The 27,885-nt window shown below is 41.9% G+C and overlaps 1 protein-coding gene across 2 annotated transcripts in view; it reads left to right on the plus strand.

Moving 5' to 3' along the window:
- Positions 1–2,875: 2,875 nt before the first annotated feature.
- gck (glucokinase (hexokinase 4)) overlaps positions 2,876–27,885 on the plus strand; it is a 39,056-nt gene continuing 14,046 nt past the window's right edge. Inside the window, exons 1-6 of one of the 2 annotated variants that reach the window (XM_043681349.2) lie at positions 2,876–3,011; positions 18,828–18,990; positions 19,866–20,020; positions 20,494–20,613; positions 21,000–21,095; positions 27,160–27,259. In XM_043681349.2, coding sequence (XP_043537284.2) covers positions 2,967–3,011; positions 18,828–18,990; positions 19,866–20,020; positions 20,494–20,613; positions 21,000–21,095; positions 27,160–27,259 — 679 coding nt within the window. In that variant the 5' untranslated portion in view covers positions 2,876–2,966. Of the gene's footprint in view, positions 3,012–3,035; positions 3,394–18,827; positions 18,991–19,865; positions 20,021–20,493; positions 20,614–20,999; positions 21,096–27,159; positions 27,260–27,885 lie in introns of those variants that run through there. The other variant, XM_043681350.2, reaches the window with a different exon arrangement.

Here is a 27,885-nt window from a genome sequence, read left to right on the forward strand (position 1 = left end):
CAGCCGCCACTGGAACATCACAACTGAATCTTGTGATGAATTGACTTTGAAGCCAATCCCACCATTTAATAGTTTCAGCAATAGATGACGTATTTTCAGCAGAAATGAAATGGGTGTAGTAAAGCATAGTCAAATATTTGCTTTGTACTGAACATGACAATTTCTGGGAAAAGAGACATGCTGTCAAAACTTTTCGCTTTGTACGTACCAGGATAGAACAGCAAAGAGGACCAAATTGCAACAAAGGAGCAAGAATTTAAATTGCTTGAGAAGAGTGGTGATTGATTAGAAAGTGGACTCGGTGAGAGACAGTCACGGAGAAGGCAATAATGTCCTGAGTTTTTGTTTAAGTTGAAACTGTGCAATCCCGGTCAACGTATTCGCATGGGGATCATTATTTGTGTTTATTTATTTGAAATTTGGTACTGCAATTCCATCCTGATGAGTCAAGAGTAAAGGCATCAAAGTGTCGCTTTTTATAGCAATTGACCATAATTTTACCTGTTACATTTAATGCAGATTACAGGTCGGTCATGTGCTTGCCGGACTATGCTTGAATACGAAAGAAAAAAACTGAAGAATTCTAAACTCATGAAGCCGAATAATGTCAGTGATACTGAAAAATGTCACCCAGCACATTCAGGAGATGATAATCATCAACAACATTTATTTTGTGCTAATTGAGCATGTTGGAATTCTGCAGGAAAGTAATTCCAGTACTCAATGATTTTCATACACCAAAGTAATACCAATGATACAAATATCACATGATTACAACTTGAAACAAATCATGAAAAAGGTCACTTGTCGGGGAGGAAGTTGTAATTTCTAACTAGAGATTTTTCACATCTGTGTTTGTGACCCTTTCAACATAAGCAAATTGATTATTAGTTACATTCATGTGCATCAAGACCATTTTTAGGAACATGTTCAACTTTGACAGAAGCACAACGGCACCAAACATTCACATGAAGGCCACATAGTACAAGAATCAATTTGTTGAAAGGAGACAAATTAATCTTTCCATGATAATCCATAAAATTCTCATGTAAGGCACTAGTATCTCAAGCATCTTTTACCTGCAGAAAAGCTTAATGAAGCTTCTGACTCATGCATAATTGCCCCTTGGAAAAGAAGTTATGTCAGGAGGTCAAGTTTTAAGTGCTTACAGATGATGAACAGTATAGAAACAAGTTATACAGCCTTCGTTAAATCTTGTCATCTGGACGGTGCACTCTAGCCCTCCTTGACATTTTATTTAATCCTTCAGGACTGAAAGTAGCTTGAAAGAAATGTGATTTTATATTTTATGTAATTAAACAATGACACAACCAAACTTTTTCAAATACAACAAAATGTTTGATAATCCACTCTTTATCAACAGTCATTTTAATTTAGACAATTGTTTTGGATACTCACTGTGCTGAAAACTGCCAACATGAATTTCACTTTGGAAACTAAAGAATTAGTGTTGAAATGAGACACAGGTCACAAGCCATTGTTCCCACTGAAGATTGTTTTGCTTTTGTAACTGTATGAGAATGTGAGCTGTGCTTCAGAGTTCTACCATAAGGATTTGGAAGAAATTTTATGACGTATATGGCACAGTTCCAAGTCTCAAATATGATTCTAACTTTGTATTGTTCTGCAAGACTGAAAATAATCATAATTTTGGCACCTGATTTGTAAGAATGACATCATACTTCAAATGGAACAACGTGAAGGTTCATTTTGCATAAGGACAACATGATGATGGAAGCTTGAAGTCAGAGTGAGATGAAAACCTGTCATTTCCCCGATATACTATGCAAATTAAAATTAATTTATTCGGCTTTCGTAAAGATTGTGTTCAAACACAACTTGAAGATGTAGTTGTTAAACTCAAGTCCATTTCATGTTTACTTACCTATCTCACAAAAGAAGAAAAGCTTGCATTTTTTCAGGACTTTTTGTGACCTCAATGTTTTCTGAAGTACTTTGCAGGCAGCTTTCACAAAAAGCAATTGGATCATGATCAGATGTCCTGAGCTATTTTGATCACTTCCCCAGACTTCAACCTGGCGACAAAGGAATGTATCAGCTCCTCCGAAGTTTTACATGAAATGGCAATCCCTCAGTGCAACACCATGGAGTCAGCCTTGAGATTTGTGCTGTCTTTTCTCGAGTGGTGATTGAGCACACAGAATTCAAATTTTGAAGTGAGAGTACCATCAACTGAGGCCTTTTGTGTGTCACCATTTCTTGTTATGCCAACCTCTTACTGTAGTTTTCTAACTGCTTGGGGGACATTTTTCCTGCCTGTTCTTCTCTACTGAATAGTCGAGACTTTTTTAGAAAAAAGCATGATTTTGGCAGTAGATCAACTTGTGTAAATGCTTGCCAATTTCCTTATGCAGGCTCACATGTTAGCTCTTTCTGTTTGGTCGTTGTTGGGTTTCCTTACAGAGCCAGTTAATGTGTGTATGTGTCTATATGGAGTGGTAGTGACTGGAAGCAGGCAGCAGCAGCACTCCTTGCCAAAGGAGGCCACCTTCTGCAGTGGACTGTGTGTGTGTTTGGAACTTGGAGTCAGATTCCCCACTTTGGCCACCGGGGCAAGGATGCTGCTCTTGCCAGGGACCTGTCCCTGTCCCTCTCCCTGGTTCGTGGGTGTAGGCTCCGTTTCTAGGGAGCAGGCCGCGTCTCCATGGTGACAGGCGGCTCGCAGAGGCTCCGAAGAACCAAAAGGAGCAAGAAATGCATCCGTGAGATGGCGAGGGCAAGACGGGGGACCCACCGAGCCAGGTCCACTGCAGACTTTACCGAGGAGACAGTTTGGGAACAAAAAAAAAATTCCGAGAGACCAGACGGGAGGTGGGGTGGGGTATCACAGGGCGGGATTTAAAAACCTGCTGAAGGAGCTTCCGCGGCAGTTGTGAACTGGTGAATGTGCAGAGCTGAGACCCTCAAACACAAACATTGCCTTAATGCCGAGTAACGGAGCCAGAATAGACTACGGTAGGATGCAGAAGGTAAATCCGGCCCTTTCTTTTGAGCTGGCGCAACATCAGAGCATAAATGTAAATTATTCCCAACCGAGTTAACCTTCATCTGTTTTTGCCTTATTTGGCATCTAAACAGCTGGAAATGAAAGTGTTTCTCTTGAGTTGATACTTGGAATGCTTTTGGAATTGTGTTTTTTTCAGGAAGTTGAATTGTCCTGGGATGTTGTGTGAATGGGCATCTCAAACCTCTTCTGCTTTTGGAAAGCGAGTTTGTAAAGGGACTTGGACAAATAGTTTTCTTAAACCTAATTCGTTTCCAGAACTTAAATTGCAACGGCAGTTGGAGTGACATCGTCTTCAGAAGTGTAGTTCTTGTAGCTGTGCGAATATATATTTAAAGATCACAATTGTAAGTGCTGGACATTTTAAATCTCAATTCACTCTCTCTGAATGACCTTGAGACATTGTTCCATCTTTAAGATTCTGTTTCAATCGTCGTATTTTGAAATTGATGCTTTCGAATCAGTTCATTTTGTCTTTGCCCAATTAATACCAGAAAAACACTAAAGTTTTGAAATGGTTTATTTCTGAATAAATCGTGGATCTGCTGTGAGATTTAATTGTTTTTTTGAGTTTCTGTTCACTAATCTGATGCAGCGAATCATCGACTTTTGACAGCATATGTGTTTCGTTGTTTATGTTTGATGACAGGAGCAGGGGTTTTATAATATGTAATACTGTGTAGATATTTGACTGTGATTTCTATCTCTTCAATATTGTAGCATTTAATTGCTATGCCCACTGCCAAGGCTGGGTGTGCTTAAATTTGAAATCAAAAGGATTGTTTTAATAATCCATCTGTTATAATTAAATGCAGTTCAATGAAGATAAATGTGAAGTCATATATTTTAAATTTTACAATCAGGACAAACAGCCTCTTTGTGTCAATTCCATCAAGCTATGTTGAATTTCTTTTTTCATCCATGGGATGTTGTTATCACTGGGAAAGTCAAGACATGTTGTCATTCCATAATTACCCTTGAGAGTTGGCAAGCCAACTTCTTGAACTGCTGTAATCCGTGAAATGCAGGTACTCCCTGTTCGAGAGAGTTCCAGGTTCTTGACTCACTGACAATGAAGGTAGGTTTCCAAGTCAAAACAGAGTGCAGGATATGGTTGGTGTTCCTGTTGGATGCAGCTCTTTTTCCAGACAGTAAAATTTGCCTATTTAGATGGTCCTGCTGAAGAAGCTACAACTAGTTTCCTCAATCCATCTTCTAAGCATTACACATTGAAAGTATTGTGCATTGGTGGGATTGGAAGTGAATCTTCCTATGTGATGGGTGGGGTTCAAATGGGCTGTATCCTGAAAGGTTTCATGCTTCTTGACTGTGCATTCACAAAGGTAAGAGGAGGAGTATTCCATCACATAACTGTAATTATTTGCATCAGCCTTTGATACAAAAGCAAAATATTGTGGATCGGAAATCAATATGTTGGAAAAATCTGATCAGGTCTGGCAACAACTGTGTGGAGAGAAATCAGAGTTTTAGACCAATGACTCTTCATCGGAAGTGGGAAAAGTTGGAAATGCAATACATTTTCAGAAGACACAGATTGATACAAGAACGGGAGGAAGGTGGAGGTCAAAGCCAAGGGAAGTTAGAATGGGCAGTTTAGAAAATGAGTTGTGTATCCAGGGAGAAGTGAATGGCAGAATAATGAATAGTTGTTTTCCAAAATCAAGAGTAGGACTGCAAAACTGCCAAGAGAAGGAAACTGAGTCGTGACAGAGGTTATAGCATGAAATTGTAGAACTTAGTATTGAGTCTACAATCATAGAATCCGTGCAGTGTAGAAGCAGGCCATTCGGCCCATCAAGTCAACAATGATCCTGCGAAGAGTATCCCATCCAGACCCACCACCCTATAACCCTGCATCTCTCATGGCCAGTCTTAGCCTGCACATCCCTATCATGAACAGATTCATCTGCAGCCGGCAGAATGTAAAGTACCAAATCAAAAGATATGTTTTTCAAGCTTGTGTGAAGCTTAATTGGAATGCTCTGGTGAGCCAAGAGAGGAGATAACTATGTGCAAGCAAGGTGAAGAATTAAAATGGCAAGCTGTGCAAAGGTCGGGGTACGTTTGCAGACTGAACAGAGGTATTCTGCAAAGACACCACTTTATCAGTGTTTTTTCTCCACAGTTTGGAATGAACCACATTATAAGGGAAGATTTTGGATGCGTAGGGTGGGGAAGGAAACTGGAGGGGATGGATCCACTTGAAATGTGGAGCTTATTCAAGGAACAGCTACTCCGCGTCCTTGATAAGTATATACCTATCAGGCAGGGAGGTAGTTGTCAAAAGAGGGAGCCATGGTTTACGAAAGAAGTTGAAGCTCTTGTCAAGAAAAAGAGGAAGGCTTCTGGAGGATAAGGCGTGAAGGCTCAGTTAGGGGGCTTGAAAGTTATAAGTTAGCCAGAAAAGATGTAAAGAGAGGGCAAAGAAAACCCAGGAGGGGACAATGTGAAGTTGTTGGCAGATAGGATCAAGGAAAACCCTAAGAACCTACTATAGGTTTATCAGGAATAAAAGAATGACTAGAGTAAAATTAGGGCCAATCAAATATAGAGGTGGAAAGTTGTGTGTGGAATCTGAGGACACGGGGAAGCGCTTAATGAATAATTTTCGTCAGTCTTCACATTAGAAAAGCACGATGTTAGTGAGAATACAGAGATACGGGCTACAAGATTAGATGGGATTGCTGTTGATAAAGAGGAGGTTTTAGCAATTTTGGAAGATCTGAAAATAGATAAGACCCCTGGGTCGGATGGGATTTATCCTCGGATTCTCCGGGGAGCCAAGGAGGAGATTACAGAGCCATTGGCTTTGGTCTGTATGTCATCAATGTCGACAAGAGAAGTGCCAGAAGACTGGAGGATAGCAAATGTTCCCTTGTTTAAGAAGGGGAGTTGTAATTATAGGCCAATGATCCTCACCTCGGTTGGGGGTAAAGTGTTGGAAAAGGTCATAAGAGATAGGATTTATAATCATTTGGAAAGGAATAATTTGATTAGGGATAGTCAACACAGTTTTGTGAAAAGTAGGTTGTGCCTCACTCACCTTATTGAGTCCTTCGAAAAGGCAACAAAATAGGTGAATGAAGATAAAGTGGTTGAAGTAGTGTATGTGGACTTCAGTAAGGCGTTTGATAAGGTACCACCCCCTGAGAAAAGAGCAGGAAATGACATCAACATAGGAAATGAATTCACCACAGGAAATGAAATCACCAACCCAAGGAATCCCAAACATATTACTAGAAAGCAGGAAACAGCAGTGCTTCATCCGGAGGGTTACTGAAGATGGTGATGAAACATCTGCAAATGAACCTTCCAGCTCAGCAAGCAAACCTACATCCAGAAGGCTCCACACGGTAGGCTATTGCACAAAATACGGAGATTTGGGATTGAAGGTGATTTAGCAGTTTGGATCAGAAATTGGCTAGTTGAACGAAGACAGAGGGTGGTGGTTGATGGAAAATATTCATCCTGGAGCTCAGTTACCAGTGGTGTGCCGCAAGGATCTGTTTTGGGGCCACTGTTGTTTGTCATTTTTCGAAATGATCTGGATGTGGGCGTAGAAGGATAGGTTAGTAAATTTGTGGATGACACTAAGGTAGGCAGAGATGTGGATAGTGCCAAGGGTTATTGTGAGTTACAGAGGGACATAGATAAGAGGCAGAGCTGGGCTGTGAAGTGGCAAATAGAGTTTAATGTGGAAAAGTGTGAGGTAGTTCACTTCGGAAGAAGTAACAGGAATGCAGAGTACTGGGCTAATGGTAAAATTCTTGGCAGTGTAGATGAACAGAGAGATCTTGATGTCCTGGTACATAAATCCCTGAAAGTTACCACCCAGGTTGATAGGGTTAATAAGAAGGCTTATGGTGTGTTGGCATTTATTGGTAGGGAGATTTAATTATGGAGCCACAGGGTAATGTTTCAGCTGTACAAGACACTTGTAAGGCCGCACCTGGAGTATTGCATGCAGTTCTGGTCACCGCATTATAGGAAGGATGTGGAAGCTTGAGAACGGGTTCAGAGGAGATTTACTGGGATGTTACCTGGTATGGAAGGAAGGTCTTATGAGGAAAGGCTGCGGGAACTGAGGCTGTTTTCATTGGAGAGAAGAAAGTTGAGAGATGACTTAATTGAGACGTATAAGAAAATCAGAGGGTTAGATAGGGTGGACAGTGAGAGCCTTTTTCTTTGGATGGTGAAGGCTAACACAAAGGGACATAGCTTTAAATGAGGGGTGATAGATTTAAGACATATATTCAGGGTAGTTTCTTCACTCAGAGTAGTAGAGGCATGGAACGGCCTGTCTGCAACCGTAGTAGACTTGCCAATATTAAGGGTATTTAAATGGGCATTGGACATGCATATGGATAATAGTGGAACAATGTAGGTTAGATGGGCAGCACATTATTTTCACAGGTCGGTGCAACGTCAAGGGCCAAAGGGCCTGTACTGCGCTGTAACATTTTATGTTCTATAAACAGAAAATACAATTGGTTGAATTGAAACAAATATTCTTGTGTTGCTGTACCACTTGGAAGCAGTTTTGGGACTTTGGACAGTTGGAGAGATGAAGTGATGGGGCAGGTGTTGTCTCTTCTCCTCTTGCATGGAGAAATGCTGGAAATGGATGGGCGTTTGGGATGACAGAGGAATGAACCATGGTTTCGATTTCATTTATTATTGTTACATCTGCCGAGATACAGTGAAATGTTTTGTTTTGCGTGCAGCATAGGCAAATCATGCCAGACAAAGTGCAATCGAGTAATACAGCAGAATGAGCAATACAATGTTACAGATGGAGAAGATGCACAAAGAGCAAGGTCAACATTAGATTTGCAATTTGAGGTCCATTCATACCTGTGGGGTAGACACGATTCTTGAATCTTTCTGAAGTGTGTTTAAGCTTTTGTATCTTCTGCCCGATGGAAGAGATTATAACTGGGATGGGTGGGGTCTTTGATGATGTTGATTGCCTTCCTGATGCACTGATAAGTCTTGGTCGAGTCAATGGATGGAAGGATGGTTTGCGTGATGGACTGGGCTGTGTTCACAACTCACTAGTTTCTTACTGTCCTGAGCAGAGCAATTGTCATACTAAGCTGTGATGCATCCGGTTGGAATGCTTTCTGTGATGCACCTATAAAAATTGATAAAAGTCATTACCGATATGCTGTATTTCCTTAGCCTCCTCAGGAAGTAGAGGCATTGTTGTGTTATCTTGACCATCGCATCAACTTGGGTGGAACAGGACAGATTGTTGGTGACCTTCACATCTGATGCTCTTGACCACCTCCACCTCAGCTCCAGTGATGCAGATAGGGGCATGCACTCCACCTTGCTTCCTGAAGTCAATGACTAGCTCTTTTGTTTTGCTGACATTGAGGGAGAGATTTACACCATGCCACCAAACAGTTTATTTCTTTACTGTATTCTATCTCATCATTGTTTGAGATCCAGCCTACAACGGTGGTGTCGTCAGGAAACTTGTAGAGTTAGGATGAAATTTGGCCACACAGTCACGGGTGTACAGGGAGTATAGCAAGAGGCAGTGTACTCAGCCTTGTGGGGCACCAGTGAGGATTGTCATGGAGGAGATGCTGTTGCCTATTCTCACTGATTATGGTCATTGGATCAGGAAGTCAAGGATACAGTTGCAGAGCGCTGACCAGAGACCGAGGAATCAGAGTTTGAAGATTAGTCTGGTTGGAATTATGGTGTTGAAAGTGGAGCTGTGGTCAATGATTAGGAGCCTGATGTAGCTATCTTGTTCCCCAGATGTTACAGGGATGAGGGTAGAGCCAAGGAGATGGCATCTGCCATGGACCTGTTGCGATGGTAGACAAATTTCAAGGGATCAAGGCAGGCTGGGAGGCTAGAGTTTTGATATGAGCCGTGACTAACTTCTCAAAGCACTTCATAATAAGGGAAGTCAAAGTCATCGTGCAGTAGTAATTGAGGCTCACTGCATGAGTTTTCTTTTATTCCGTGACAGTGGTGGTTTTCTTGAAGCAGGTGGGGACTTCAGAGCATAGTAAGGAAAGGTTAAAGATGTCAGCAAATTCTCCTGTCAACTGGTACGCGTAGGATCAGAGTGCACAGCTGGAACCTTCATCGGGGTCAGTAGCTTTCTGTGGGTTCACTCTCAAAAATCACTCCGGCATTTGCAGGGGTGACTGAGGGAAAAGGTGCATCTGAGGCACACACTTGTGAATGAACTCTGTAATGGAATGGTGTACTCATCTTGATTGGCCCTGAGTTCTTAAATATGGACCAGTCCACCAGTATTGTAGACAGATTAGTTTCTTCTGAATACTAAAACACAAAAGGAAAGATATGTTTCATGATGGCAAACATGGTCAAGGCTTATTTGTTACGTGTGGATGCGAGTAGCATGAAACGTGAGGACAAGGGGAACCATATTAGGCCTTCAGAAGGGAGGAATTGGCATTAGAGAGCACAAATGCAGGAAATGGATTGGACACCTTCGAGGACCCTGTCACAATTGGGGGTGGTGTGGATTACTGAGTCAAGGAAAATGGAAGACATGATATAAGCACCCTTGAGGCAGATTACATCATCAGAACAGATGCAACGGAGGCAGAGAAACTGGAAAAATATGAAAGAGCTTTATCAGCAGCAGGGTGCGAAGAACTATATTTGCGGACCTGAGCTCATTGTCATAGTTCCCCTGTAGCCTTTTCTCAGAGATGGAGACAGATAAGTAAAGGAAAGGAAGGGAAGAGTTATTGTCCAATTTTACAAGGGCCTTTTGATGGTGCATTCAGTCAATTGCTACCTTGAAGTCAAGCTCTCATTCTCATTTCACCTCTGGAATTCAGTTCTGTTGGCCCCTTCTGGTCCACGCTACATGAGATTGAGAGCTGAGTGATCATGGTGGAAACCAAAGTGAGTGTCGGCGATGGTTATTGCTGTGTATGTTCCAGTTGCTTAAAGTCTAATGTTTATAAACTTGCCAGTGGTAAAGCTCATCCTTCTCAGTCTCTTCTGACAGACACCCCTCTTATCTGAGGAATTGCTCTCATTTCTTCTGTCCATTCACACACAAATAATCTGACCGTAGTCAGTTAAATTCAATCCAGTGTTATGCTACCACTGTGCTGCATGGTGCAGCAGCCTCTCATGGCACACCATAAACCAGAATGCTCTAACTTGTCACACAGACACTTAGTCACATCTCGTGGGAAATTCTGAATTCAGTCAGTTTTAGTCAGAAGACAGAACAAAGTGATTCTGATAGAAATGTGCTTTGATTTTAAAGCAGTGAACAGAATGTTGAACTGCAGAAACTTCAAAAAAAGCTAAACAGTGACTTGAGCTCATGGAAAGAACATTTAATTGTTTTGAATAATTTGCTGTTCTCTCCTCTGTAAAGTGCTGACCTGAGAGAGAGAGTAAGTGACCTTGGCCATATAGCTAATTATTGTGAATAATTCCGCTGCAAATGGTATGCAGCTCTAACAGGTAAATAACCATCAGAAAACCCTTTGAAATGGACAGTGGGATGATTTTCCAAGCCCTGAAGTAGTTGATAGGAATAGGTGAACCAAGCCTGAGTCTGAGCAGCTACAGGTTGTCACTAAATGTACAGATTTATTGATGACACCAAACGTAAGTTGTAAGGAGGTTTCAAGGAGCCTTCAAGCGGACGTGTATAGGATAAGTGAATGAGCTAGAACATGGTAGTTGGAATATAATAGATAGTTAGCTTGTCTTAGGAGTAGAGATTGAAGAAATTGTGTCTCTATTCTCTTAAGGTGTGAAGAGTGATCTATTTGAAACTTAAAAATTCAGGCTTGACAGAATGGATACTTCCCATTTGGAGATTTTCCCAAGATAAGGGTGATGGTATTAAAGACATTAACAGAGGAATTTCCTCACTCAGAGAATGATGAATCTTTGAAACTCTCTATCTCAGAGAGCTGTGGAAGCTCAATCATGGAGCATGGTCAAGAGACAAATTGATTGGTTTCTGGAAACTGCTGCCATTAAAGGATATGGAATATCAGATAACGAAGAGGCCATTCAGCCCCTCAACCCTGTTCTGCTGTTCATTGCGATCATGGCTGATTTGTAGCCTAACTCCATATATGTACCTTTGGCCCAAAGTCCCCAAAGCTTTGCTTCACAAAAATGTGGCTATCTCAGATTTAAAATATAACAACTGATCCTGCATCCACTGCCATTTCTTGAAGTGAATTCCAAACCTTCACCACCCATTGTGTGTCGAAGTGCTTCCCTACAATTCTTCTGAACAGTCTGGCCCGAAGTTTTAGACTATACCCTCTGGTCCTAACATCCCCAACCAGTAGAAATAGTTTATTTTTACCTACCCTGTCTTTTCCTTTCAGTATATTGAAGACTTCGATGAGATTACACTTCAACTTTGTGAATTATAGAGATAACAGACTGATTTGCATAATCTCTCATTATAGCTTAACCCCTGAAGTCCAAGTATAATTCTTGTAAACTTATGTTGTCCTCCTTCGGAGTCAATGTATCCTTATATTGGAGATCATGTGGAAAATGGAATGGGGTGAACATCTCTGGAATCCAGAACATACAGTCTTGACAGCTGAATGCTCAATCCTTGTTCCGATGTTACAATGTTCAATCTATGTTACATATTTTTTTAGACATGGATAATAAGCAAAGACCCAACTGAATGCATTGAGATGTGGACTGAAAGAAATCCTACACAGAGGAAATGCGAGAGATGGCTGGAGGAAAGACAAAATTAGAACAAAACATCCAAGGGAAGGATATAATATTTTGGTCATTTCACTCGAACAGACAGCGAACACACAAAATTGACATAATGTGTATTCAAGGAACCATTTGACCTCCGTGAAAAATGTTAGGGCACTACAGGACAGTCAGAAATGGAGATCCATGCTCGTCAATCTTCTGAGAAGAAGATGGATACTCATGAACAGACACTGATGAAATTGCAGACCTGGAAAAGAATAGGTAGTCCTGTCGAGATTGTTCCTCAACACAGTCCCAACTGCCAAGGAGCTTTCCAGAGGCTGGACAGCTGTGGATCACATTTTTCCAAGTAGAGGTCGACAGCTAGTTTAAAGTTTTACAAGTCCTAATGGACGCCAGCAGAGAGCATGAGTGACCACCCAAAGTGGCCCTGTGGCAGTCTTGATCCACGCTACATTGGAGATGAAGGTTTCACACTCTCTGCAGGTTGGAAAGCCCCTTCACAGAGTCCTCTCCATGCTCAGTTGTCTAGTTGGGGCTTCCAATGCTCGGGGCCAGCAGCATGTTAATCCTGTCTGCAGTTGACCCTGTGTAGCTGGGGAATCTCCCTAAAGATTGCTGAACAGGCCTTGCTGAAAGCAAGTGTGGGCTTAGCACTCTTCTTTAGTCAAGATGCCAAAGCCCACATTAAGATTCTGCCCAGTGTTTCTCTCATCCCTCTAATTGTTTTCAAACACTTTCTGTTTCCATGTTTAAACATCTAAACTTATTTACTGTTTCCTTTTTAATTATCATATGCTCTCCATCACACAACATGATCATCAACATTTAATGTCTTGCCAACTAAGGTATATGACACTTCAAAAAGGTCATTGGTAATACTTATCTTAAATCAAAGTATTGTCACTTAACTTTGATGATCGAGTCCTACTTCTGTGAAACCTGTGGTCTCATTTGTTGCATTTACTTGTCTATTCAGTTCAGCTAGTTTCATATATAAAAGGCCTCTCTGCATTGACTCAGTCGTCACACCGTTCCTCTGTATTGCACTTGAATTGTATGGTGCTAATCTTTACAATTGAGTGCTTTCAGAGAGATCGTGTGACTGAAGAGTATGATGCAGTGTCCACAAAAGTGGCAGTTCATATTGGCCTTGGAGGCGACTTGGGAAACCTTATGCAGCTGTAACACTTTTGGCCTTCCTGTGGACAGTTGGATGTTGGATGCAGGTTCTAGGATATTCAGAGCCAGATTTCAGCGCTTGCCTCCTGGTGGGTCTGTTGACCTTGGTGTGGACCCTGTTGTTTGTGATTTTGTCCCATCATTGAATTTTCATGAAGGAATTGAATTGTGCACTTTTTCGTGAAACTGTGATTCTGATGCAATGCCATAATCAAAGATATGTGACCAAAGGGAATTTGGTGGGGAATGTTGTCTCCATACTACTTAATGTGGCACCCCCTCTCTCTTCTACCTGTCTGGGATTCTGCAAATGGCACCTCCCAAGCTGGCATCTGATTTACCATGAAACCTGGGACCAACGTACCTAGCAGTCTACAGTACTTGCCTTCTGGATTTATAGTTTGAAAGCAGCGGTTAAAAGTAGCTGTTGGAAACTTTACATTTCAGAATACTGCTGACTACGATAACAAGGAAGTACACTTAGCTTACCCTTAACAGCTCTGCACTTTGAAAGAACCATCAGAATGCAAGTACATTTTCTCATTTCTGAGGGAGTTTTGAGTGGAACGTGCTCTCAGAAATGCAGAGCTCCATTTTTTGCAAAAAAAAGAGGAAGGGCCAGAGTGATAGTCTCTGAGATCCATTTGGTGTAGGTTGACCTTTTGAAATGGAGTTGCAGGATGTGGACCCAGCAACACTGAAGGAAGATACTGATAGGACAGTAATTGGTTGGATTTATCCTACTTCTTGTGTATAGAAAATACTTGAGTAACTTCAGACATTGTTGGTTGATGCCAGTGTTGTACCTGTGCTGGAAAAGTTCAGCTACATGTATGGCAAGTTCTGGATTGCTCAGTCATTTCAGAGGACAGTCAAGACTCAAGCATGTTACTATGAGTCTGCAGTCAAATGTGGGACAGACCAAGGAGTTTGACAGATTTCCTGCCTATAGGACATCACTGAACCAGCTGTGTTTTTTTGTCAATCAATTCATTATTATGCGTTGAATTTCATCATGTTTTTGGTGGGTTTCGAACCCAGGTCCCCAGAACATGACCTGGTCTCTGGTTTATTAGTCTCATGGCAAAACCATTTGGCCTTTACTCCCCATTAAGTGAAACATATTGGATTCTTAAGATTGAAAAAAACACAAACTATATATTCTTTCTTTCATAAAGTAACCGCCTTTGTGATGTGAATAGAAACTGAAGTGTTGAGAGAAGTTTCAAATCATAATTCTGATATACCATGACAATGAGTTGTGTTCGATGTCTCAAAACATTCATAATATTTTTTGCATTGCCACAGTAGTTTACTGCTCGTGTGATGTTCGACTTTTACGGCACCCATCTACTATACTGCTTCAATCAGTTTCTCACATTGTAAATCTATCACCACGGTATCAAGCTAATTATATGGACAGAAGGAACGGCTGTGCTCCAGGAGTCAAATTGTTGCCATCATCTGGTATCATAAATCAGCTGGAAGCTTTCCATAATCACCTCCGCTGTACTGCAAGTCTGAAAAATTGATCACGCTGCAAGCATCTACCTTTGATTGACTGTCCTGTTTAGTGATAAATTACCAAATAACGTTGTCAGCTCACAGCACAACCAGATGTGTGTCAAGAAGCTCATGTGTAAACATGGTTTGTTGCTAAGAATTAAATTCAGACATTTACAGGAATGGAGTATAATGCAATCAATATCCATCTGGCAAAGGAAGAAGCAGGAGCCAATCAGTTTTTCTCACAGGTTTTTTTTGCAATATTCAGTGCAGCACAACAGCAGACTGCTATTCACATGAACCATCTCTGACACCTCCCTCCCTTTCCTGGACCTCTCCGTCTCTATCTCCGTCTCTATCAACACGGACAACAATTTCAAACCCACCGACTCCCACGGCTACCTTGACTACACCTTCTCCCTCCTGTAAAACCAGAATCTTTTACTCCCAATTCCTCCTCCTCCACCATATCTGCACTCAGGAGGAGCAGTTCCACTCCAGGACATCCCCAATGGCCTCCCCTTTCAAGACCTGCAATTTCTCCTCCCCTGTGATCAACAATGCCCTCCAGCACATCTCCTTCACTTCTCACACGTTTGCCCTTGAACCCCATCTCTCCAACCACAATAAGGATAAACCCCCCCAGTTCTCACCTTACACCCAACTAATCTCTGGATATTAGATTAGATTAGATTACATTACAGTGTGGAAACAGGCCCTTCGGCCCAACAAGTCCACACCGACCCGCCGAAGCGCAACCCACCCATACCCCTACCCCTACATTTATCCCTTACCTAACACTACAGGCAATTTAGTATGGCCAATTCACCTGACCTGCATATCTTTGGACTGTGGGAGGAAACCGGAGCACCCGGAGGAAACCCACGCAGACACAGGGAGAACGGGCAAACTCCACACAGTCAGTCGCCTGAGGCAGGAATTGAACCCGGATCTCTGGCGCTGTGAGGCAGCAGTGCTAACCACTGTGCCACCGTGCCGCCCACAAATATAGCATGTTATCCTCTGCCATTTCTGCCACTTACTATCAGACCCCACCACCAGAAATATATTTCCCTCCCTACCCCTATGTGTTCCGCAGAGATCATTCCCTCCATGAATCCCTCGTTAGGTCCACCACCCGCCCCAACCCTCCTCCACTCCCGGCACCTTCCCTTGCCATTGCAAGAGGTGTAAAACCTGTGCTCACACCTCCCTCCTCACCTCCACCCAAGGCCCAAAAGGATCTTTTCACATTCGGCAGAGCGTTTCCTGCAAATGATCTACTGAGTCCGTTTCTCTCAATGTGGTCTCCTCAACACAGGGGAAACAGGATGCCAACTCACGGAGCATTTCAGAGAACAACTCTGGGACACATGGACCAAACAACCCCACCGCCCTGTGGTGAACCACTTCAATTCCCCTTCCTACACCCCCAAGGACATGCAAGTATTGGGCCTCCTCCATTGCCATATCCAAGCCACCCAACAACTAGAGGAAGAACGCCTCATCTTCTGCCTAGGGACCCTTCAACTACTCGGCATCAACATTGACTTCACTAGTTTCCAAATCTCCCCACAACCGTCCCCACCTCTTCCCACTTCCAATCCTCCAACTCAGCAATGCCCTCTTGAACTGTCCTACCTGTCCATCTTTCTTCCATCTACCTGCTCTACCTTCCCCACTGACCTATCACTATTTCCCCCTACACCTGCATCCACCTCTCGCCTTCCCAGCTACCTTCCTCCCCCAGCCCCACGCACATTTCCTTATTTATCTCTCAGCCTCCTTCCCACTACATGTTACTGATGAAGGGCTTATGCCTAAAATGTCAACTCTGCTGCTCCTCAGATGCTGCCTGACCTGTGCGTTTCCAGTGCCATACTTTTCAACTCCAACTTTCCAGCATTTTCAGTCCTCACTTTCTCCTAACAGACTATTATTTCCTTCCACAGACCAGCTGAACCTCTGGAAATTAATTCTTAAAAATTATTTTCGCAATCAGTCTGTTCAAATATGTTAAGGCACACCTTTGCGGCAGGTGTGACTTGAATTCAGACCTTTATGCACAGAGGTAAAGATGCACTACAAGCAATTCAGATGGTGCAACATGAGCATAGTGCGATTCTTATTAATTAATAACATTAACAGAAGCATTTAGTTTTATGTTATATACTACTTGGGTGGGAGACAGTTTGGGAATCACAAAATTCACAAGATGAAGAATTCTGTGGAGGTTGTAAAATTACAGGGAGGGCGAAGCTGAGTTTTCAATAACGATGTGCCAGTGGTGTGCATCATAGAAGATTATAATAAAAGGAACTGCTATACATAAAGTAATTTTCCAGTATGATTCACAAAAGCTGCCTGCTAATTTAAGAGCATCTTACTTTGTCCATCATTGTCCATCAAACGAGATTCTTGCAAAATGCATATATCCTTGCTGTGAGAAGGCACATGTACCAGCTGAGTGGAGTTGAGAATTCAGCAGACTGCATAATTGAATCAAGCTTTAGTCACTCTGTTGCATTAAATAATGTGACTGCTAGAAATCTGAAATGAAGAACAGAAAGTTCTGGAGAATCTGAGCAGATCTGGCAGCATCTTTGGAGATGGAAATGTGGTTAACTTTTCATGTTCTGTGCAACTCTTAATTGGAACTGAATATTGGATTTTGTGGCTGTTAACAAGGGGGAGGGGGAACAAGAAAAACAGATGGTGAGAGTCCCCAGAGCAAGAAGCAAAATGACTATGAATGGGAGTAGAGAAGAGGTGAAAACAATCATTATTCATGGTGTGTGTTAATAAATTAAAATAGGTCAGCATTGCTGAGGCAAATCTATGCAAGCAACATTTTGGGGAAAAGAGTGTGTAATTATAATGAAGAATAGGTTTCAATGTCTTAAGTTGTTGAAGGCCGTAAAGTGCCATAGTGGAAGATGCTGCTTAAAATCTATCGCTAAGTAAGATTTTGGACATCTGCCTTGATAGTCCTTGTGTACAGCTTAGTAACAATTGTTCTTCTTGATTTTGGCTTGAGACAGTTTTCTTCATAAAAGGTAATATAAAAATGCAAGTTGTATGAAATCTTGTCTTACATGTGAAGCACAAGCTCTTTCATTCAATTACACTCCCAGGCCATATTACCAAATTTTGGTCTGATCTGGCTCAGGATCAGGAACTTTTAACTTGAAACTAGCCAAAGTGTGAGATACAGGGGGCTTAGAGAATAAAGGCAAAAGGTTCAATGATTTTGAACAAACGACACTACACTTCACTGTGCAACCTTAGAACAGTAACACATTATGTGTACAACACCCAGAATGAATGTGAGGTAAATATGATTAATATTGACTGTCATGAAAAACTACACCCTTGTGCATCAAGTAACCAATGCCATCAATACAGATACCACAAATATCACAGCAATCCCTCCTCCTTCCCCTCGGGCATTAATGTCATGATGGGACAAGAAATCTCCTCAAACTTCACAAGGGATCATAATTCTTCATTTGTGAAGATATGGCCTTGAAACTCCCTCTTGATATCTGCTCTCTCATGGACTGCCTCAGTGACCACTCCTGTTCTTGTTGATCACCATCCTTCCTTGGGTTGAAGTTCCCCTGGACTCCAAAACTGTGTTCCAGCACTTATGAACAAGCTTAATTCTAGCTCTTTGCTGACAACCAGCTTCAGAAAGCCAGGCCCACTCCTACATTTTCCCCTTTGCTCCAACGTAGCTCAGTTACATTGAATAAATATTGTTTGGGAGCTTTCCAAGCCCAAATTTCCCAGCTGCATTGAAGTATCAATGGTTGCAGGCTTCTTCCAAGCACCACATGACTTTCCCTAACATAGAGGCAGTGATCCTCCCACCTTTTGAGCTCCTCAGGATTTCTTCTCATTCCTGACTCCAACCCTTAACTGCACATGAGCTCTTCAGATTTCTTCCTGCCCCTCACACCAAAAATGTGATCCAACTACTCTTCACTCCTCTCAGAATCTGTAATGTTCAGCTGCCTTTCCAGCAACACAGCAAACTGTCACAACACTTGCATGGAGTTTTCAGTTCTCTCTCTCCCTCTCACATCTTCCCTGACTTTCCCAACTATAACCTTGGAGCTCCTCTTCAATTACCTCCAGAGCTATCCTAAGTGACCTTTTATAAACCTTGCAATAGCCCTTCCTCAATTGCTGCGCAGAACTGAATGTCACTGACATTTGGAGACAGCCAAATACTGCAGCCTTGAGTGTACCCTGAACATTATATTCTCATCGAATGCTGGAAATGGATTTCATCACATGACCGCCCACATGTATTACCTAGCTTCCATCTGTTGCTCTTTATTAGGTGCAGCAGATTTTGTCAGAATTTCACCTTGAGAAAGAGGAGTTGCTGGAAGTGATGCGGAGAATACAGCAGGAAATGGAGAAAGGTCTGCGGCTTGAAACTCATAAAACAGCCAGTGTCAAGATGCTGCCTACTTACGTACGTTCTACACCAGATGGCTCAGGTAGAAAAAACTAAGTTGCTGAAAAATATTGACCCAACACATAATTAATTGCAAAATCATTATAAGAAAACATGCTACCCTTCTAAACGTTGTATAAAGTCTCTTGTGAACAACTTGAGTATGCTTATAACATTGGCACTGGAACAATCAAATTCTAGCTTACTGTACTTGATTTATTGTTATTGTCAATATGTGACAGCTACCCAATAGCTGAACAGTTCAGTGGTCCCATGAGATTGGAGCAATGTGCAGTGCTGGAAGGTCGCATTCTGATCCAAATGTCATCATTCAATATATTGCATGTATAACACTTTTTTTTCCCATTCTTCTTCTCTGCCAAACGTATGATTTTGCTTTGCACATACTGCAAAAGAAAACAAAAAAGTTTGCATTAAGACAGAATCTTTGCATGTTTTTTAGATATTCAGAACTCACAGCCGATTGTAGTATAATCCCTGTTGTATTGCAGGCAAATAGATAATCTACTTTGTGTACAGAAAGTTCCCACGACAGCAGTAAGTAAACAGCGAGAATGTTTTAGTTAAGTTGTTTGAGGGACAAGTTTTGTCCAGGACACTGGAAAGAGATTCTTTGTTTAATTCTGTTCCAAGATCTCTCTTATTTTGGACAGCTGTTTCAGAATTCCTTTTGAACCTTGAAAAGTAAGAGTTGCTTTGAAAAACCTTCACCTGAAATGTTAACACTTCTATTTATGCAGTTTCTGCTCAACTTGCTGAGTATTCCAGCATTCTCTCTTAGCTGAGTTGTAAAATGCTTTCTCTCAGCCAGTTTGGTGTTTCTTTTGCAATTAGGCATTCTTTTCAATGCATGCATGTACATTGAGTGACAAATCTTCCCTTGTCCTTCACACATAGAGGTGGGTGATTTCCTGGCACTGGATCTGGGAGGCACAAATTTCCGCGTGATGCTGGTGAAAGTAGGCGAAGATGAGAACCGAAGTTGGAAAATTATAACCAGTAACCAGAGGTACTCCATTCCAATTGCTGTCATGACTGGCACGGCAGAAATGGTAAGAGTTTATAAACTTACCCAGTGGTACAGTCTGATTTAACTGCTTGTCCTTGTGCAACTGTTCTTGATTTTATTTCTGCATTTCCGAATCTGTTCAAACCTTACACATGTTTTGAATTACTCAGGAATATGGGGAACCGATCATTCCCGATGATTACCTCCACTGGAATACTTTAAAAATCAGAGAGCTCACTTGACAATCATTGAGCAATTTTTTTTCCAGTGTTCTAAATTGTTGAGATTGTTTGAAATTTAAACTTATTTGAACATCGACGTTCTTGTTTTCATCTTGATAACTACCAGGTAAAAAGTTGCAGCAACATGTTTCTTCTGTATATTGCATATTTATTCTCGAGAAAGATCAGAAACTGTTTGACTGAAACAAATTGCATATTTGCACACTTGTTTCTATCCTCTGTCATTTGTGATTATAATAGCTGTTTCTTACATCATTTATTTGTTTTCTGCCAGCTCTTTGATTACATTGCGTTGTGTATCTCCAACTTCCTGGACCAACACAACATGAAAGACAAGAAGCTGCCACTGGGATTCACATTCTCATTTCCCGTCCGTCATGAGGATATTGACAAGGTGAGACAGCATGGATTGTCTTTAAGATTACATCAGTCTCATGTGTTTGAAGTGTTGGGCACAAACGATAAAGGTCACGATCATTTATAATGCTAAAGTTTTATTACCAAGGTTCTGGTTTTTCAAAAGCCATCTGAATCTGAACTCATGTCTGGGATGGGCCTTCAATGCATCCCAAACACAGAGAATGCAAATCCCTGTTTGCATGGTAGATCTGTGGGCATTTACTTTCTCAATTGTCTCACCCACAATACTCTTTTAGTTGTGCTTCACCAGTTGTTAGCTGTATTTCTGCACTTAGACATAAGTGGCTGCCACATGCTCAAAACATATTGCTTCCTGGAGAACAATGCATGATATTTGACCACATTGATATTTCTTCACAGGGGATCCTTTTGAACTGGACTAAAGGGTTTAAAGCATCCGGAGCTGAGGGCAACAATGTGGTGGGGTTGCTTCGTGATGCAATTAAAAGGCGAGGGGTGAGTCCTGAATTTAGAAAATCCATGATTCTGTAGTCCAGTAAAATAAGGTTCTCTTCTTGGTATGAAGTGCCCACAAATGGATTACAAGTACCGTTAAGTCTGCAAGATCCATTTTGCGATGCTAGTTTCTCCCCTCCCATGGTAATAAGTTTTGGAGATCATATGAAAGAATATCATAAGAAATAGGAGCAAGAACATTCTTTTTAGTTCATGATCCAGCTTCAGCATTCAATGAAATTATTATTGGTCAGATTGTGGTCTTTCTTGCTTGCCCGTCTCAGAACTCTTGATCCATTGTTGCTTAAAAAGCTGTCTAACTCAGCCTTGAACATAATAATAATCCTGACTCTACTGCACTCTGTGGAAGAGGACTCCAAATGTTAATCATCTTTTCCAGTAGAAGTTCTTCCTTGTCTCTGTCTTGAATGGGACCCATTCTTTTTAATGTGTCACTACAGCTAGATTCCACCATAATTTGAAATATAATCTCAGCTGCGATGAAAGGCATATCATTTATTTGTATACCTATCATTCTTTGGAGTTTGGATTTCAAAATACAGATGTTGGTTACTTCTGTGACATTTATTTTTAAAAATTAGATCAGTCAGTCTTTCCAGAGCAGTGACCTGTTCCAGTCTGTGTCAGAGAACAGATGACTTCAAACCCCTGCAAGTGTCAGTGGAACAAGATGTTTAACTGTGGTAGCTTATAACTTGTTTTTCATTCAGAATAATCAAGAGTTGATTTTAGTTGAGAAAATCCAGAAATGTAAAGTATTAGGGCAGTTTGAAACCTGACTGGGGTCAGAAGCAATTATAGTTTCTTTCCTTGAAATTAGATTTTTTTTTAGAGCAGATTGAGAAAAGCAGTCACCTCAGCTGGATAGTTTAATTTGAGCAATATCCAAACCAGCAGTGATTGGCCAGAAATCTGCAAGTTATTGAAAGCTGAGAAAGTATAAACTCTCACTTTTGAGCATTAATGGAGGAAAACTCCACAATTCACAGGAAAAACACTGGGGAAAATTAGCTTAGTGGAATTAAAAGGTTGGACATAAAAAAAATGTTTCTTCGGATTTCAGTCTCCAGATAGTATAGGAAAACACATGGAAATTTTGATGCCTAATTTGAGATCTTTCTAACTGTGTCCTGTGTTGAGGTAATTTGGTTTCTTTTTGAGTTTTCCTATTCTGCATCATAAACTCTGTTATTGTAGAAACTGTATAGCCTCATGTTGCTATGTTTCAGTGACTGACCAACACGTTAACTAATTTTTAAAAAAAAACTTTATCTTATCAAACCAGTTTTCAGTCTTGAGTTTTACTTGCTCAGTAATGCCATCAACTGGAATCACAGCAGAGGACCTGTTCCATTGAACCTCTTCAGAAAATAAACGTTCCATTGTATTTACTTTCCCATCTCCAATGACTACAGGTCTAATTGTTTAAACTTTGGTCCTAAGACAACTCCTCATGCCAGCAACCAGTCCTGGGAATGTCTCCTGAACTGCCTTTAATGCATATGCCCTTCCACCAGTGAAGACACCACAGAGCACAGTTTTCCAGGTGCAGTCTCACCAGTGTCTTATAGAGATAAAGCAAAACTTCCCTTATTCTATCATTCGGGACTCGTCTGCTCCTGACAGCTTTCTGAACTCCAAGGTCCCCCTGTTCCATTACATGCCTAAAGGCCCTACCATTCACCCTGAGACTCCTACCTTAATTGACTTCCCAAAATACAACACCTCACACTTAACTATATTAAACAACATTTGCCATTTCTAAGCCTACTTCCCCAGTTGATTAAGCTCCTGCTGCGCATTATGATAACCTTCCTCACTATCCATGATACTGCCTGTTTGAGTGTCATCAGCAAATCATGCCTGTATATTCTCATCCAGATCATTGGTATAGATTACAAACAGTAACGGGCCCATCACCAACCCCTCAGGCACTCCACTAGTCACAGGCCTCCAGTCCAACAAGCATCCTTCCAATATAGCCCTCTGCTTCCTACCCTCAAGCCAACTTTGTATCCAATTTTCCAGCTCACCCTGAATTCCTTGCGATCTAACCTTCCAGAGCAGTCTGTCATGTGGAACCTTATCAACGGCCTTACTGAAATCCATAGAGACGTCTACCATCCTGCCCTCATCAACCTTCCGAGTCATTTCATCAAAGAACTCTAACACCTTTGTGAGACATGGTCTCCCACTCACAGAGTGTGGTTCTGGAAAAACACAGCAGGTCAGGCAGCATCCAAGAAGCAGGAGAGTCAGCAATTTGGGCAAAAGCCCTTCATCTGCCTTACCTGCTGTATTTTACCAGCACCACACTCTCGACTCTAATCTCCAGTATCTGCAGTCCTCACTTTCTCCTATTCCTAATCAAACCCTGTCTTTCCAAATGCATGTATATCTTATCCCTCAGAATTTTCTCAAGTAACTTACCCACCACAGATATTAAGCTTACTGGTCTATAGTTCCTGGGCTTTTCTTTTCAGGCCTTCTTGAAAAACTGCACAACATTTGATACCCTCCAGTTTGCTGAGACCTCATCCATAGCTAACGATGCTACACACACATCAGCCAGGGCACCCGAAATTTCTTCTCTAGCCTCTTGCAGTGTTTTGGATATATCTGTTCAGGACGAGGAAATTTATCCACCTTCATACATTATAAATATCCCAACACCTCCTCCACTGTGATATGGACTGTCCCTAAAATCTCACCACGAACTTCCCCAAGTTCCTAAGTCTTCATATCTTTATCCATGGTACATAGAGGAGAAATATCCATTGAGAACCTTGCCCATTTCCTGTGGTTCTACACACACGTGTCCTCTTTGGTCCTTGAGGAGCCCTATTCTCTCTCTCGTTATTCTTTTTCCTTTAATATACTTAAAGAGCCTCTTTGGATTCACCCTAATCTTCTCAGCCAAAGCTATCTCATGCCCTCCTGATTTTCTTCTTCAGTAAACTCATGTATTCCCTGCATACATCCAGTGATTCCCTTGATCCCAGCTGTCTGTAACTGAGCCACACGTCCTTTTTTCTAGTCAAAGCCTCAATATCTCTTGTCATTTAGGGTTCCCTATTCCTGCCAACCTTGCTTTTCACCCTCACAGGAACATATAGACCTTGAACTCTAGCTATCTCACTTTTAAAAGCCTCTTACTTGTCCCTTTGCCTGCAAACAACTACTCCAGTCAACCCCTGCAAGCTCCTGTCTAATTCCATCAAAATCCGTCTTGTCCCAATTTAGAACTTGAAACTGTGGTCCAGTTTTGTCCCTCTCCATAACTGTCCTATAATTAATAGAACTATGGTCACTGGTCCCAAAGTTCTCCTCCACTGTCACCTCAGTCACCTGTCCTGCCCTGTTTCCCAAAAGTAAGTTGAGTTTTGCCAATTCCTGAGTAGGACCCTCTATATCCTGCTTCAGGAAACTTTCCTAAATGCATTGAACAAATTCCACTCTATCTAAGCCCTTAACACTGTGGCAGTCCCAGTCCATTTTAGGAAAATTAAAATCCCCTATTATGACAATCCTATTGCTCCTGCAAGTTTCCTCAGTCTCCCTGCATATTTGTTCCTCTAATTCCCATTAATTATTTGGGGGCCTCCCGTCCAAATCCAAAAATGTCAACATCCTCTTCTTATTTCTTAGTTCCACCCACAAAGCTTCACTTGGTGATCCTTCAGTTATTTCATCTCTGACTACTGCTGCGACACTCACATGAATGAAAAATGCAACTCCCCCTCCCCTCCTTCCACCACCTCTATCCCATCTAAAGCACCTGTACCCTGGCACATTAAGCTGTCAGTCCTGTCCCTCCTTTAGCCATGTTTCTATTATGGCTTTAATATCCCAGTCCCACGTACCTACCCAGGCCTTGAGTTCATCGGCCTTACCTGTCAGCCCTCTTAGATTGAAATAGTTTAATTCAACAGGCATTCTTTGCTCCCTGTTGTGTTCCTGCCTGACCTGTCTCTCCAACTTAGTGTTTCTGATGATTGTATCTCCTTCCAGCCGTGCAACTTGCCTCCCTGATGTTGAGGATCCCACTCGCCCTGCCAATCTAGTTTAAATCCTTCCTTGCAGCATTAGCAAACCTGGCTGCCAAAATAACCTGGGTGGCACCTTGGCACAGTGGTTAGTACTGCTGCCTCACAGTGCCAGAGACCTGGGTTCATTTCCTGCCTCAGGTGACTGTCTGTATGGAGTTTGCACATTCTCCCCGTGTCTGCGTGGGTTTCCTCCGGGTGCTCCAATTTCCTCCCACAGTCCAAAAATGTGCAGTTCAGGTGAATTGGCCATGCTAAATTGCCCGTAGTGTTAGGTGAAGGGGTAAATGTAGGGGAATGGGTCTGGGTGGGTTCCGCTTTGGCGGGTCGGTGTGGACTTGTCGGGCTAAAGGGTCTGTTTCCACATTGTATCTAATCTAATAAATATTGGTCCCCCTCCAGTTCAGGTGCAACCCATCCGTTTTGTCCCAGATCACCTCTGTCCCAGAAAAGATCCCAATGATCTAAAAACCTGAATCCCTACCTCCACACCAACTCTTTGGCCACGCATTCATCTGCCATAGGAGAAAGTGAGGACTGCAGATGCTGGAGATCAGAGCATTAATCTGCCATATCCCCCTGTTCTTATTCTCACGAGCACATGGCATTGGCATGTAATCCAGAGATTATCACCAATGAGGTACTGGGTTTTGACTTGGAGATGCCAGTGTTGGACTGGGGTGTACAAAGTTAAAAATCACACAACACCAGGTTATAGTCCAACAGGTTTAATTGGATGCACTGGCTTTTGGAGTGCCGCTCCAAAAGCTAGTGCTTCCAATTAAACTTGTTGGATTATAACGTGGTGTTGTGTGATTTTTAACCTGGTTTTTTGACTTTTTTCCGAGCTCTCTATAATCAATTCGCAAGATCTCATCCCTATTTCTACCTCTGTTATTTGTGCCAATGTGCACAAAGACTTCTGGCTGCTCACCCACCCCTTTGAGAACATTCTGCAGCTGCTCTGAGACATCTTGGACCCTGGCATCTGGGAGGCAATGCACCATCTTGGATTTCAGTTTGCAGCCACAGAATCTCCTGTCTGTCCCCCTACTATCGAGTCTCCTATCACGAAGGTCTTTTTTACCTTTACCCTTTCTCACTGTACGCCAGTGCAAGTCATAGTGTTATTAACCTGGCTGCTGCTGCTTTTCCCTGAATGGCCAATCCCGCCAACAGTATCCAAAATGGTATACTTGTTTTTGAGGGGAATGGCCACAAAGGATTCCTGCATTCTTTGCCTATTCCCTTTGCCTTTCCTGATGGTCACCTAGCTGCTGCACCTTAGGTGTGACCACCTCACTAAAACTCTTATCTATGAAGCGTACAGCATCTCAGATGATCCTGAGCGTATCCAGTTCCAGCTCCCTAACATGGAGTTCCTGGAACTGCAGCTGGGTGCAGTTCCCCGAGACGTAGTCATCAGGGGCAATAGAAGCCTCCCTGAATTCCAACTTTCTGTAGGAGAAACATGCAGTGCCTTAACTGCAATCTTAACTGCTGTAAAACCAGAAAGGAAAGTTAAAAGGACTTTACCTGAGCTTCGCTGTACTTTTTGCTGAGTTGCTGCTCTCCAAAGCCTCTCAAGCCAAAGCCTTATCTTACTCTGCTACCAACAAATTGTACATTAGCACATCTCCACTTTTCTTTGGGTACAGGAGGAGGGAAACAATACAGTGATGCAGTGTTCGGGCCTAAAGCACTCCTTGACACCAAGACCACAATAATCTGCTCTTGAGTGCAGGTGACTGCATGTCCTCGGAAGATGTCTTGCTGAGATCCTCCTGGTAGTGGTGACTCCACTGATGCAAATCTTCACCCTGTCAGCCAAGCTTATTACTTATTGTTCTTACATATTGTAACTGGTCTCATTCTTTTTAAGTACTTGTAGAAGCTTTCAGTGTCTGTTGCTATCCTTCAGTGCTCTTCTGAAGCTGTTAAAAAAATTGAGACAGACACCATGAATGGTGAATTCTGAATCTTTCTCTGATTTGTAGGATTTTGAAATGGATGTGGTGGCCATGGTGAATGATACTGTTGCAACAATGATCTCTTGTTATTATGAAGACCACAGTTGTGAGGTTGGAATGATCGTAGGTAAGGAGAACTTGCTGTTCTAATTTACAGCGATGCAAAAATTCAAACTGTAGCATTACAGAATTGGAAAAGATAAGATGGTCCATCTTTTCAACACCAAATTGATTTAAGAATTTTAACTTCTATTCAAGAGGAGAAAATGCAACTTATTTTGCAAGCTCCAAGAATTTTGGAACAGTTGGTGGAAGGTTTTAGACATGCTGACCACCAGTATTATGTGTGAATATTTAGAGAGGTACTGACTAGAGTCAAAGAAAGAACAACCAATAAATAAATCTGTGCTGCAAGGACAGACCAAGCAAACTATTGTGGAGAAGCAGAGGTGTACATTTAAAGTAACTGGCTCTCAGTGGTGGTTGAATGTGGATGAATTGGAATGCTGAACTGAGAAACATTCTCGAACCTTTGGAGAAAATTTGCAGAGCAACAGTTATCTAAGAACTTGTGTTTCTTTCAGGAGGTTCAGACAACTGTGATACTATTCCAGAATGAAATTCCAGCAGTTTGCAGCTTTCGCTTGAATCCAAAATAGGGAATTATAATATAGTAATTGCGGAATTTTTCACTGCCAATTGAAGTTTGTTGATAATGATAATCTTCAAAAACAACAAACCTGCAAGCTAACA

The sequence above is a fragment of the Chiloscyllium plagiosum genome, unplaced genomic scaffold, assembly GCF_037043375.1.
Source record: "Chiloscyllium plagiosum isolate Xiang-an unplaced genomic scaffold, Cpla_swu_hap1 HiC_scaffold_48, whole genome shotgun sequence".
Lineage (NCBI taxonomy): Eukaryota > Metazoa > Chordata > Chondrichthyes > Orectolobiformes > Hemiscylliidae > Chiloscyllium > Chiloscyllium plagiosum.